Source organism: Cavia porcellus, unplaced genomic scaffold (genome assembly GCF_034190915.1).
Source record: "Cavia porcellus strain 051 isolate PalLab524CR breed Dunkin Hartley unplaced genomic scaffold, mCavPor4.1 scaffold_7, whole genome shotgun sequence".
Taxonomy (NCBI): Eukaryota; Metazoa; Chordata; class Mammalia; order Rodentia; family Caviidae; genus Cavia; species Cavia porcellus.
In genome coordinates this window covers 53,886,764-53,900,959 of record NW_026947490.1, presented here as the reverse complement: position 1 = coordinate 53,900,959, position 14,196 = coordinate 53,886,764, and the positions used below count along the sequence as shown (strand labels likewise).

The window sequence follows — 14,196 nt, the reverse complement described above, 5'->3', positions numbered from 1 at the left end:
TGCAGTCGAGAAGCATTAGGAGGGCATGTGTGAGGGCCGAAAGCCAGAGGGCCACTGTGGAGCCAGGAGTCTCCCTCAGGACTTGGCTGGGTCATGATCAGTGTTCTGTTTCAGCGCACTCCGACCAGAGGTCTGGGGGGCCAAGCATGGCTGGCTTAGTGTGTGAACTACTGTGCTTCCCTGTTCACTTCTTTCCGACTCCCATCTTCACCCACTGCCCACTTAGTTGTAGCAAACAGCAACACATCACAAGCTGCTTCTTCCCTGCCGTGTTCCTCTGCCATGTGACCCCGCCTTGGAGCCAACTGACCATGTACTGAAATCTCTACAGACAGGGAACAAAATACAGTTAACTTTTGGGTGCTGGGTGTTTTAGCCCAGCAACAAGAGAAGTAATAAAGGCATAGTTGAATCATTTCCCCCCATCACTTCTGTGTCTCATCCTTTTCCTTAGTTTCACATTTGAGTGAAGATTAATGTGTGTAATGTATTTTGAATCTCTTTATGCCCCTATTATCTGCCCTTATATACCTCTTTTCTTCTCTCCTCCTTTTCTTATCTAATAATAATCTTCTTTCTATTTTTTTGTCAATTTTTTAAGCAACACAATATTTCTGACTCTGGTTTATTTTGCTAGATTGGTGGTTTCCAGATTCATTTATTTTTCTTCAAATGACAAATATTCATTCTTTATAAGGCTGAATGACACTTCCATGTGCATCATACACCTCAATTTATTCACTCATCTGCTGATGATAATATGGAATACTTTCATATTTTGGCTCTTGTATATTGTGCCTCAATACAAATGGGCATACCATATCCATATGGTATGCCAACTTTAATTCCTGGAGGTATATACCAAGGAGAACTATAGCTATATCAAATATCAGTTCAGTCTTAGTTTTTGGAGGGAACTCTATACTGATTTCCACAGTAACAGTAATAAAGTATATTCTCACCAACAACCTAGAAGAGTTCCATCTGCTCTACATCCTTGCCTTCATTTCTTGCACTTTGTTTTCTTGATGATAACCATTCTGACTAGGGTAGAATGGAGTCTCAATGTAGCTTCAATTTGCATGACCCCGAGGCCTACAGACATTGAGCAATTTTTCACATACTTATTTCACATACTTCTTTTCAGAAGTGTTTGCTTGATTCTTTGGCCAATTTATTAATTGCACTATTTGATTTTTTTGGTGTGAAGTTTTTTAGTGCTTTATACACTTTAGATCTTAGTCCTCTGTCAATAGAGTAGCTGGCAAAGATTTTTTTCTTTCTGTAGACTGTCTCTTTCTTCTGATAGGTTTCCCTGTTCAGTAGAAACATTTTTACCATGGCATAGTCCCATTTGTTGATTCTTGCTGTTACTTCCTGTGACATTATTTGGTCAATACGATTTCAGTAATTTCCCCTATGAAGTCATTGCAACTCCCATAAAAATACCAATGACATTCTTTGAAGAGCGAGGGGAAAAATAGTTTTAAAATTCACATGGAAACACAAAAGACCCAAGATAGCCAAGGCAATCCTTACCAAGGCCGGAGGCATCACAATACCCAATTTCAAATTTTACAACAAAGCCATGGAAACAAAAGCCACACGATACTGGCAGGAAATACACATAAAGGCCAGGTGCCCATTGATGAGAAAGGGATGATGATTTTTGTGAAAGTTGTAGCTGGAAGAGTATTTTGTGATTGTTCCTCTCAGACCATGTTGCTTAGGAACACTGCAGGCTAATTGGCATCAATGATTTCCTTTTGATTCTGATGATATACATAGTCTATTAGTTTCCTGCTGCATATGTAATAAATTATCATAAATTTAGTGACTTACACAATGTCAATTTATTATCTTGTAGTTCTGGAGGTCAGATGTCTTTCAGAGTTTAAATCAAGATATCAACAAAGCAGTACATAGTTTTCTTTCTGGAACATCTGAGGATGGAGTTCATCTTTTGCTTTTCCAGTTTCTGTGGTTCTCTACTTGGCTTGACTCAGTTCTCTCCTTGAAGGCTGAAAATGGTGGCCCTCAACCTCTGCTTCATAACATCTCTGACTCTCCTGCCACCCGCTTTCTTTACAAGAGCCTTTGGGATTGCATGTGGACCAGCTGGGTAACCCAGGAAATGATCTCATCTTAAGGTACTTATCTTAATCACATCTGCTAAGTCCCTTTGCTCCCTGGGAAGGAGCACATTGGCAGGTTCCAGAAATTAGCTCCTCATGTATTGAACATAACAGTGTGACCTGAGACAACAATGGGGCTGTCAGTTTGAGACTGTCACATAGGTCCTGTGAAATGGAGTACTCTCCATGCTCCTATGTCTTCAAGTCTAAGCTTCCAGAACATCTTCAAGAGGCTTTAGCAAATGTTTAAATTTCTTTATTGATGTTTCAGGATGTTTTACTGATGTCTCTGCTTGTTGGCACGGCTGCACAGACTGACAAACCCACACCCTTCCTCTCTTCAGTTTCACACTGTCTTTCCATGATGGTTTGGATTTTAACAATGCAGCATGAAAAAAAAAAACTCACTAATAAAGTAGCAGAAGTTGAGTTTCAGAGGATTTTCCATGGTCAGTTGGGGAAAAGGACATTCGGGGGAGCAAACTTTCCTTCTAGTTCCCAAATCACAGCCGTGGGAAAGTCATCTATTCCAGGAGTGAGAGGGATGTTCTGGTGGCCAGCAAGCCAGCATGTAGTTGTGATTGTTACTTAAATATTATTATAGTCTTACTCTTCATATTCCATAGTGATTATTTCTAAATTTGAAAGTTTAGAATGGCTCGTGGAAAGCACAGCACCTTATTCTATGCTTCTTCAAACCCACTGTTTAAGAAAAACATAGAAGAAATACTTCTTCTTTCGAATAAATTGAAATATAATATACTTTACCTTGTAACTCTTAGCTTTTTTATTGTAAAGTGAAACTCTCATGCATGGATGAGCATTACTTCAAAGGAAGAAAAGATAAGATGCAAAATAGAGTCACTGAAAAGTAAAATTTTATTTAGAAATTCTTGTAAGGATAATCTTGCTTTGTGAACACAAAATGGGCACATCGTATGTGGCAAAAATATTCTTATGTTCTACACAGAGTTCCTCTTAATCATAAGCTTTAATCTGAACTCATGATGTTGAATTATATAGAATTTGATATACATCAATGTTTAAAGAAATGTATCTACTGTAACTTGCTTGTAAGCATTTTATATAGTAATTATAATTGTATTAAGTAATATTGACATATATTTCTGAATAAATGCTGGCTTTGTAGTAATTTAGGATGAGTTGAAGTGCATACTTCCCCCTTTCAATGTTCACTTATTCTTTTCCTTTACCATGATGAATACATCTAAAGTATGCTAAGTAAACAGCCAGAAATGCCAGGCCAAATGGTGCCACCTTCATCCAAGACAGCCATGAAGACGAATGACTATCCTCACTTGTAACACGAGTCTTCAGGGGCTTGAGAATCCTCTCTCTCTGGGTCAAGATGGCTCTCCTGGCTCCATCCCATTTCCCTGGCCCCTGCAGGCGGTACTGGTATGGGGTGCAGGGGCCAAAGAAAACCTCAAAGGCCAGTTTTGGATCAGAGAGAAGGAGAAACAGCAAGTTGGGCTTCACCCCCACCAGGGTGGCGATCTCATCCATGTATTCAATGTGATCCACTTGAATTGTGTGGCGGGCTGTCTTCACATACCTGAAACGCAGAAGAGAAGGTGGAACACTCGCAGCAGTGGAGGGACGACAAAGATTTATACCACCCTTGAACTAGAAGAGTGTTAACTACTACCAGCTTTAGAGATGGTGAAACTGAGAAGTAGAAAGCAGACTAACAAATCCAACACCACTCAGAGTAACCAACACCAATGCCAGTGTAGACACTTCATACAGTTCCTTTATTTCAGATTGTACTGGGATGACTGAACTGCTGTTTGGGGTGCTCAGTGATCCCTACTCTGTCAGATGCTTTTCTACAAGGAAGAGTGCTCCTTTTTACAAGGAAGGGTGCTCTTTTTATAAGGTGCTCCTTTTTACAAGGAAAAGATTTATGAGGAAGTTAAATACTTCCTCAAGCATTGTGTAGATAAGATGGAAAATTTAGCCTTTAGACTTCCTACATGTTTGAAATCAACCAGGGGATGGAATATCATGGCTAAATTAGCCCCAGAAACATGATGGCTTCAGGGAGGTAAGGGTTTGGGCAACTGTGGTCTCCTCCTTGACAAAGCAAAATGACTGTGTAGTCCTGATGGGGTGGCAGCTACTGAGTAGACTCCCTTGCTCTGATGCTTCATCCATGATCTTTCAGAATGTGATTCATGTCCAGAGACTGCAGGACCCAAGTGTCCCATTCATAATACAGATATGGTGGAGATGGTCTGCATTATGACAGTTTTACTTTCAACGTTTGGAGATAAGTTGTTTTGAGGAAACAGTACTATTTTCCAATTTACACAAATGTATTTTATGGGATGGTAGCAGCTCTGTGTCTCTGGCTACACAGCACAAGGAAAGGGCAACATGTACTCTTGAAAATGCATACAATGTCCTCTTGAAAATGTACTGGAATGGGTGCCACTGCTGTAAGAACTGACCATGTGTCCCCCGTGGTGCAAACACAGAGTTTGTGGACCTCAGGTCTGGAAACAGCGACTATGTTCAGATGCTGTTCTGTAAGGAGGAATGATAGTGCCAGCTTTGTCCAGTATATGGCTCTCCATCTGCCTTGTGCAGAATCAGGCTAAAAATGCTCAGCTGTGTGCTTTCATAGTAGGCACAAAATAAGTTCTAACAAATGAATTAGAAATCTGTAAGTTTTTCTTTCAAATATTGAATAGTATTTGAATGCTTTGTCAAACTATGCTTTTGCAGTGTTTGCAAAGTTGATTGTAAAATGTGCCATTATGTTCTTCACAGGTGTAATCTGCTCAGACCTAGAAGAGAAAATTCAGAGGGCATCAGGATAATTTCTTAGAAGCTCAAGGAAGAAATAAATTTTATTCTTTTATATGGACACATGCAGAGTACAGTCTTTAGAATTCTGAAATAGTATGGCAAAGAAATTTATTAAACTACTCAATGAATCTATTTTCTGTGTATATTTCTTTACTCTTGAGCCTGCAAAGTAGCCTAGTCATGTGTGTTTCAGAGTCAGTTTTTGTAACATAACCAGAGAAATGCCTTATTTTCAAGGTACCTCCCTTTTTAGCTTTTGTTTCACTAATTTGTTGTCTCATGGATGAGAAAAAAAATACATGTCTTTTAAGGCAACAACATGGGAGGAGAAATTTCATACAACATATGAAATAGAAGTCCTGGCGAAGAGTCTAGGAACTCATGAAAAGATGTCAGAGGGAACCTAGTTGGTTTCTTGGAGAAGCTGAACCTCAAGCTCATCTCAAGCAGAGCCCCACCTTGGCAAAGCTTCCTGCACACTACTCAAAATAGACTAAGGGCATGAGAGCTACTAATTCTATTAGTTCTTAGAAAAGAGCAGTTAGTCTCATATGATTAGATCATTTTTGCATGTCTATATCTGGTAATCTAAGCAACCCTTTTGAAGATAACAATATGCAATATAACAACCATTGTTAAATTCCTATCATTTATTTTGAAAGGCTATATAGTTATTGTTTTGGGTTCGTTGTGTTGTTCATTTGTCTCTTTTGCTTTTGTTTTTCTTTTGTGTGTCTTTTTCCTCTTAAATAAAAAAAAAACAGACTAAGGTTTGAGCAACCCAATCTCTCTGTTTTGTAAGTATGCTTAGATGTAGGCCTTGAGATAGGTAGTATGAGATCAAGTATGAGATAGCCCACCAGTAAGAGGGCTAGGGACTTAGCTCAGTGGCATAAGTGCCTGCCTGGTAAGTGCAAAATTGTGAGTTTGATCCCTGGTATCAAAAGACACACACACACACACACACACACACACACAGACAGAGACAGAGACAGAAACAGAGACAGAGACAGAGACAGAGAGTGACAGAGAGAGACAGAGACAGAGACAGAGAGAGAGAGAGAGAGAGAGACAGAGACAGAGACAGAGACAAAGAGAGAGCACATCAGTAAGGAAAATGATGTGATTAGCTTTCTAGATTCAGGTAAAATTCTAGGGGAGACAGCTAAGATAGAAATAGATGGATAATTTAAGATATACTAGGAGGCAAAGAGAATAAATATATGGTTATTTGCTGGAGAACTGAGTTAGGAGAATAAAATTCACATTTGCTTTGTGCTATATTAAAAAATAGTGCAGGAAATAGAAAATATATGATGAAGTGAGACAAAGTTTGAATTTGGAGCCCCAGATTGGGAATACTATGATATTTCCCCATGAAGATCCTCAAGGTAGCTGTAATTAATTCTTTGGGTACCGTTTCGCCATAGCCCCTCTTCTCTGGGTGATATCAGCCATCATGTTCTTCATTGAGGGTAACGTTCTCAGACCTAGAAGACAAAACCCAGAGTTGACAGAATTCTTTGGAAAGAGAGGAGCACATTTTGATAGAAGGAAGAAACAAGCATCATAATAAACAAAAATCAGCTGTGGGTGAACTGTTTGGCCTTTTTTGCAGCTTGGCTCCACACACCCTTGAACACTTGGACAGCCCAGCGAGACTGAAGCTCTGCGATGGGCAGAATGATGCCCAGGGGTTGGATGAGCCCGATGACTGCGAGTGTTGGCTTCTCCAAGGTGGGAGGGAACACCAGCTTGTATAGGGACACTTCATTGTTGGTGACTTCAATGAGCCCATTGAGGAAAGGAAATGAAAAGCTATATCCTGTAGCAAAGATGACAACATCGATATTCTCTTCCACAGTTTCATCATCAAAAATAGCATCTGTTTCTGTGAACTCCTTCACATTGGATTTCACTTGGACTTTTCCAGAAATGATGTGGTTTGGCAGGTCATCGCTGACAGTTGGGTGCTGACTCAGAGGTCTGTATATAAAAGATACAAGTTCTAAGAAAGCAAATATGCAAAAAGCAAGCCAGGAATTTTCCTTTCCCTGTAAATCTGTGCTGACTCAGTGTCTGTCTCTGAAAGCAGACAATACTTTGTGGTCTGAATCTTTAGGGCCTCCCACAGTGTTACATTTTTTTTCAAGTCTCATATTTTCTACTCTGATCTTTATGAATGCCTTCTTTAAATTAGGTTTGAGTTGGGCCTATTGTTGTTTTTCTAGAAGCTTAAGGTGCATACATTATAACCTTGTTATCTGAGCTCAATCTGTTCTAATGTAAGCATTCACAGCAATAAACTTCCCTCTGAAGGCTGCTTCTGTTGTGTCCCATAGGTTCTGTTATGTTGTATTGACATTATCATTTGATTCTAGGAAATGTTTAATCTCTGCCCTGAATTCTTCTGTGACCTGCTGAGTGTTCATGAGTGTATTAGTTAATGAGATACAGTACAAACCAAAGATTAATATCTAAAATATATAAAGAACTAAAAAGAGCAGATCCCTGCGAAAAATACCTAGTCAAAAATGGGCAATTGAAATGAATAGGCACTTAATGGAGGAATTACAAATGGCTAATAAATGCATGAAAAAAATATTCAGTACATCTGGCCATCAAAGAAATGAAAATTAAAGCAGTCTATCTCACTCCAGATAGAATGGTCATCATCAAAAATCAAATAACAAACACTGGTGGGTTGAGGGGAAAAGAACTTCATCTACATTGTTGATGGGAATATAAACTGGTATAAACACTATGGAAATCAATATGATGATTCCTTGAAAATCCTAACATAGAAATTCCATTTGACCCTGATATTCACCTTCTAGGTACCGTCCCAAAGAAGTTAAAGGCATCTTATTAAATATAGGTGTATGATACATACATATCATGTTTCTAGCAGCACAATTCATAATACTAAATCTGGGTATTGCCCTATATGTTCATGAACAGATAAAAGGATAAAGAAAATGTGGTGTTTATATGCATAGAATACTACTCTGCTATAAAGAATGATATATTTGCATCTCTTGCAGGAAAATATATGCACTTTGAGACCATAATGTTAATTAAAATATATCAAACACATAAGCTTAAATATGACATAGTTTCTCTTACATGAAAAACTTAGCATATAAATAAAAGGAAAAATTTAAATATAAACAGTAGAACTGAGGGATACATATACACACTGCAAATGGGAACACGACCAAGAGATGGAGGGAGAGAGGGAAAGAGAGGGTAGGAAAAAGTAATAAAAAAGAATTGTTATGTGCATGTACCAACTCTCCACAAGGAATATAATCATTATGTCCTGCAAACATATATCCCCTTTTTCTGGATAGCAGATCTAGTGTGGTGAAAATGGACATATTGCCAAAAATTATACACAGATTTAATGCAATTTCAGTCAAAATATTAACAGCGTTTTTCACAGATCTAGAAAAACAATTCTAAAATTTATACAGAACCTTATGAGACACAGAATAGTCAAAGCAGTCCTCAGCAATAAGAGCAAAGCAGGAGGCACCACAATCCTAGACTTCAAGTCACACCATAAAGTTACAGTAATAAAAATAGAATAAAACTGGTACACAAATACATTTGTTAATCTATGGACTAGAATATAAGATGCAGAAACAAATCCAGGAACCTTCATCCACCTGACTTCTCACAGAGGGACTGATAACATATACCAGGGAAAAGTTATCCTCTATAAAAAATTGTGCTGGAAAAACCAGTTATTTTTCTTCAGAACAAAGAATTTAGATTCACTTCTCTCTCTATGTACTAAAATCAAATAAAAACAGATAAAACATGCAACACCTAATTAGAAACACCTAATCTTCTAGAAAAAACGATAGATAAAATTGTAGAAGACAGAAGGAAAAGCAAGTACTTCTTGAACAAAATACCAGTTGCACAAGAAATAACACCCAGAAAAGATAAATGGTATCATATCAAATTAGAAGTCTTACACAAAGCAAAGGCAACAAGTACCAGAGTGAGGAGACAGCCTACAGAATGAGGGAAACATTTTTCCAACTAATCATGAAGCAGTGGGGTAAGGTCTAGAATATTTAAAGAACACAAAAAATTAACCCCTAAAATAAAAGACCAAATCTATAAATCATCAATTCATCTGATTTGAATGGAAATGAACTGAAATGGATGAAGACTTTTTAGAAGAACCTCAAATGGTCAGTAAGTATGGGGGAAAAAAACTTGAGCATCTTTTGCTATAGGAAAAATGCAAATCAAAACAACACTGGGATTCCGTCTTACTCCTGAATAGCTACCATCACAAATTCAACAAACTAAATTCAAAAAACTAAAAATAGAAATCCCACTTGACCCAACTATGCTTTTTGGGGGTATCTTTTTCAGAGTTAAGGCCATCGTGTTACATATAAGCATACTCACATACACACAACTGCACAAGTCACAAAGGTGGATCGTATGACCATCAACAGGTGAATTATAAAAAAATAAATTATGATAAATATACACAATGGAGTATCATTTACCCACCAATAAAGATGAGTTTGAGTCATTTGTAGAAAAATAGAAACTTAAAGTCATAATTCTAAGTGAAACAAATCATACATAGGTTTAAATACTTCCTAGTTTCTCTAATATAGTCAACCTCAAAATACAAACAATTTAAAGAGCAAAATAAAAGAGAAATCACAGGTAACAGGGAATTGAACCTGTGGGTCTGAGGAAAAAGAGAGAGGGGAGGATAGGGCAGGAAAGAAAAAATGATCAACATGTGGTATTAAATTTCCACAAGCACTGCCAAGTATTATGTATCACAAACATATACTAATAAAAATATTAACTTTCAAAAGAGAAATATTCTTAAAAATCGTGTAAGTAACATTGGAGACTAATTATAAGGGAGACTAATTATAAGGAAGATAGTGTCTCCATTTAGGCTAAAACTTGGAAATTATAAGAGAAAAATGAAAATATATGAATTTTGAAAAGGTACAGTTTTTCCATATTAAGATTACACACAAGCCAACTCAGCGGGAAAGTATGATAAGAATAATGTTAACAAACATGACTTTAAAAGTGGGTTGATTTCTTCAATATTTAAAGAATTCTAGAAAACACAAAATCACAAGCTAGAACCCAGTCCAGGCAATTTAGTGACTTAGCAAGACCTTGCCTCCAAATTTAAAAAAAAGGGGGGCTGGCGAGGTAGCCAGTACAAAAGCCTTGTACCAGAAAACAAAACCAAAATCCAACACAAGATGTTATTAACTCAAGGGGATCTCTGACCCTCTGTTTTGAAAATTCCACCAGAGATATTAGTCTTCCACAGTTTAGCTCAAGTCATGATACTTACTTGCTTTCATTTCTTCTCTTATCCTTCTACAGTTTGTTGCAATGTAGCAATGTTTATTACAGTTTCTCTCATACTGTATCCCTTCTGTTTAAGATTACTTTACTGAGCATTCAGATTACACATCCACAGACGGGACCGACCTATTCTCTCTCTTTTTCTTCCTTGCTTTTTTTTACATTCTTGCTTTATATAGATTTAAATACCTTTATATAAATTTAAATATAGAAATTGACCACCTTTCTGCTTTTCTTATTCCCTGCTGATGTACCTTTCTGACTTACTTGAGAACACACACTGAAATAACTTTCTCTCCTTATTTCAAATGAGCCATTTTATCAGGATTGAGGACTTAAGATTTTCAGGTTGAAGGCATTTTATCTGAGAATCTGTAAACTCTATTGCACTGTGTTATGTGTTATAATATGCCAGATACAAAGTTAGATGAGTGTGTGATCACTATTTCTTTGTTCTTTCTGAGTAGAAGCATATTCATGGGCTTTGCCTTTGGTAGTTTGGTTGGCTGAAGCCCAGGCTTGAGTCAGGATAAAATGTCCCATGATGGGACTGGTTGTAATTTCAAGAAAGAAGTATTAAACCCAGGAACAAAATGTTTACTAGGGAAAATTACTATTCTGGTGGTGGTCAGTAAGACAAGGAATGTTCTACCTAAGCTATGTAGGTATGTCCTTAGTGAAGACAGGCTATGGAGATTACAGGAGGGTTTAAGGAATTTGGTTTATGACTGGAATCAGTTTCTTTCAGTGCTTTTGATAACAAGATAGACCTCTTTATAAAAACCCTGTGAATGCTCAAGACTACAGTAAGATTTCAACGGACAAATAAGAAAATATAAAATTACCAGTATTTCTGAGTTAGGACAAAGAAAAAATGTGCAGGAAACTGCAGGATCCTACACGAAGGTGTGCATATGGAAGTGTGTCTATTTGTAAGCCTGTTTTGAATTACTCATCCTGGAACTCAGGAGGCCTTTTCTAATAAGAAATTTTTCTAATATTTATTTAAATCTTGTGTCATCTCTGCCTTTTCCAATTTCTCTTCATCTTGTATCTGTCATTTTTTCTCCCATCTACCTACTGTTTTCTTTAACTTGGAAATGGCATTTTTTCAGTTCCAAAGAATATTTTATGTGCCTCTTGAATCATCTTAAGATCTCTTTGTGTTTTTATGCCACTGACTTCTCTGTCTGACTCCTCTTCCTAGGATGTGTTCTTGTTTTATGGCTCTCTATGCATGTTGGATCATTTATAAAGAAGGGTACTTTACTCTGACAGCCCATGAGGCTGAGTCTGGTTAACCGGTTCCTCCTCATAGTGGGGTTGCTGTCTGTAGGATACCAGGTGATGTAGACCAGCCTTACAGGGTGAGATGCAGCCAGAAAACAGCCATTCTCTTCTGAGGTACCTGGAAATATCTTTCTGTCCCCTCCTCTCTAGGCCTCCTGTGACCTCAGATGACTTGATCTTGTTCACTTCTCAATCTCTTTTTTTTTTCTTGTCTTTTTCCTTTTTATCAGTACTAGGAATAGAACTCACGACTGCCTGCTTGCAAGACAGGCGCTTATGCTGCTGAGCTAAATCCCCAGCCCTCACTTCTCAATCTCATCACTGCTAGGCCAAGTATCCTTCATAAGGACTGATGCTGACCAAATAATTTCTCACAAAACGTTTCCAGGATCTACCACAGTCTCACCTTGGAGGTTCTGGTCCATGAAGAAGAAAGACTGCTAGAGCTCAAAGCCTTAATGGACCCCTGTTGATTTTTTTTCCTCCAGGCATAAAGGTAGAAATGAAAATGGAAGGAAAGGGGATCATATTCATATTATTCTGTTTCCAGAATCTTCCTTTCTGTGTTTTCCTTATAAGTAAACATTTTAAAGAATTGATTGCAATAGTAATAATATTATGTTTAAGTAAAATTAGTGAAGTTATTCATTCAAGCGTGTTGTATCCCTCCTGATTTATTTCTCTAGACCAGGCTTCTCCTTCAAGTTCGAGATCCACACAGTCAACTGCATGTTGTTATTTATCCCCATCTGATTGCCGCATAGGCATTTCAAACCAGATGGAGTTGTCTGTTTTCACCTCCACGCTTGTTTCTTTTTAGGATTGTTCTCACTTCCACCACAGACAATGGCCAAATTATCAGCCCAATTTTTCAAGTAAAACTTCTGAAAATTCCTGATTCCTTCATTTATTTCATTTTCCTTCCATATTCAATCCGTCAGCAAAAATTATGTTTCATTCTCAAAGCCCAGCCTAAGTCTATCCCGTGACTTTTCTCTACTCAGGACAACATAATCGCTTTCCCAGGCCACTATTTTTCCGTTGGGTCCCAGCCCTAATCCTCCAGCTTTCCGTTTTTCACACAGAAGCCTGCAGGGCCCTTCAGAAATGTCCATCACATCATGATCTTCCCATGCTTAAAATTCTTAATAATTTCTCTCACTTCCATGTGAAAGATACTCAAAATCACTAATCACAAGGGGAAATGTAGATTCAGCCTCTGGGAGATACTGTCATACCTATTAGTGTGGCTGTTATCAAACAAATAGGAGATAACACGAAGCAACAAGATTGCAGAGAAGGTTTCTTGTGCATTGCTAATGAAAGTATGGCTTGATATAACCATCATGGAAAATGGTGTGGATGTTTCTTAAGAAAGTAAAATAGAATTACCATATGACCTAGAAATTCCTTTTCTAAGTGTGTACCCAAATGACCTTGAAAAGATTGCACTCCATTTTCACTGAAGCACTATTCATAATAACTAAAATTTGGAAACAATTCTAGAGTCCTATCCATCATCAGGAAAATTAATAAAAACTGTCAAATATATACATATGCTCTCTGTCTCTATATATATAATCAACCTTAATAAAGGTCTTGTCATTTCCTACAACATGGGTGAGTTGGAGGACAACGTACTAAGTGAAATAAGCCAGACATAGAAAAACTACTGAATTATCTCACCTATATGTGGAATCTTTAAAAAAATATTAAGCACACAGAGATAGAAAGTAAAATGGTTTTTATCAGGGATCGAGGGGTAGGGAAGAAAATAGAAAGATTTGGATCAAAGAATGCTAAGTTACATGTATGTAGAATGAATATATTTAGAGGTCTAATATACACATGAGTACCATAGTTAATAAATTATACTGCATTATTTTGTACTGTATTGCATTAGAGATTTTCGCTACCAAAGAAAAATAGTTTTCAGATGCTTTTGCCCCAGATACATACAACGAATGATTATGAAATGGTTAAATATGTTCACTTGCCTGATTAAGCAACCACTTAGATAGAAGCACAGATATATAGATAGATAGATACCAAAACATACTTCACACTCTAAATCTGTACAGTAATAAGAGAGAGAGAGAGAGAGAGAGACAGAGACAGAGAGACAGAGAGACAGAGAGACAGAGAGACAGAGAGACAGAGAGACAGAGACAAACAGAGAAACTCATAAAACTGTCTCAGGGTCCAGGAATATGTGATGAAGTTCACGCCTGCCATGCCCTTCATGCTCTTCTCCACTCACTGATGTTTTTCCTGATCATATTGGCTTCCTTCCTAGCTGAAGGGTTGTGCATTTGCTTATTTTGCCACTTGCACCCTTTCCCCTGACTCTTTTCACTGTGGGCTCCCTCTTGTCCTTTAAATCTTATTTTCAGTCTCAAAGAAAATCATCCTGAGGATCCTGCTCCTAGTTTAACTGGCTACTTCCTCTACTCAGATACTCTTTTTCATTCCCTTCATTCATGTCCTTTGGCATTCTCATAGATTCCTTAACATTTTATCATTCATGTTTCTCTGTAGAATGCAACAATGCTGTGCAACC

General features: G+C 37.6%; 1 protein-coding gene across 1 annotated transcript in view; it reads right to left on the bottom strand.

The window, feature by feature from the left end:
- Positions 1-3,068: 3,068 nt before the first annotated feature.
- The window catches only part of LOC100733122 (flavin-containing monooxygenase 5-like), a 32,352-nt gene continuing 21,224 nt past the window's right edge, over positions 3,069-14,196 (bottom strand). The window contains exons 6-8 of the mRNA XM_063252415.1: positions 6,604-6,956; positions 6,388-6,460; positions 3,069-3,711 (exon numbers count right to left, since the gene is read on the bottom strand). Coding sequence (XP_063108485.1) covers positions 3,333-3,711; positions 6,388-6,460; positions 6,604-6,956 — 805 coding nt within the window. The 3' untranslated portion in view covers positions 3,069-3,332. The remainder of the gene's footprint in view (positions 3,712-6,387; positions 6,461-6,603; positions 6,957-14,196) is intronic.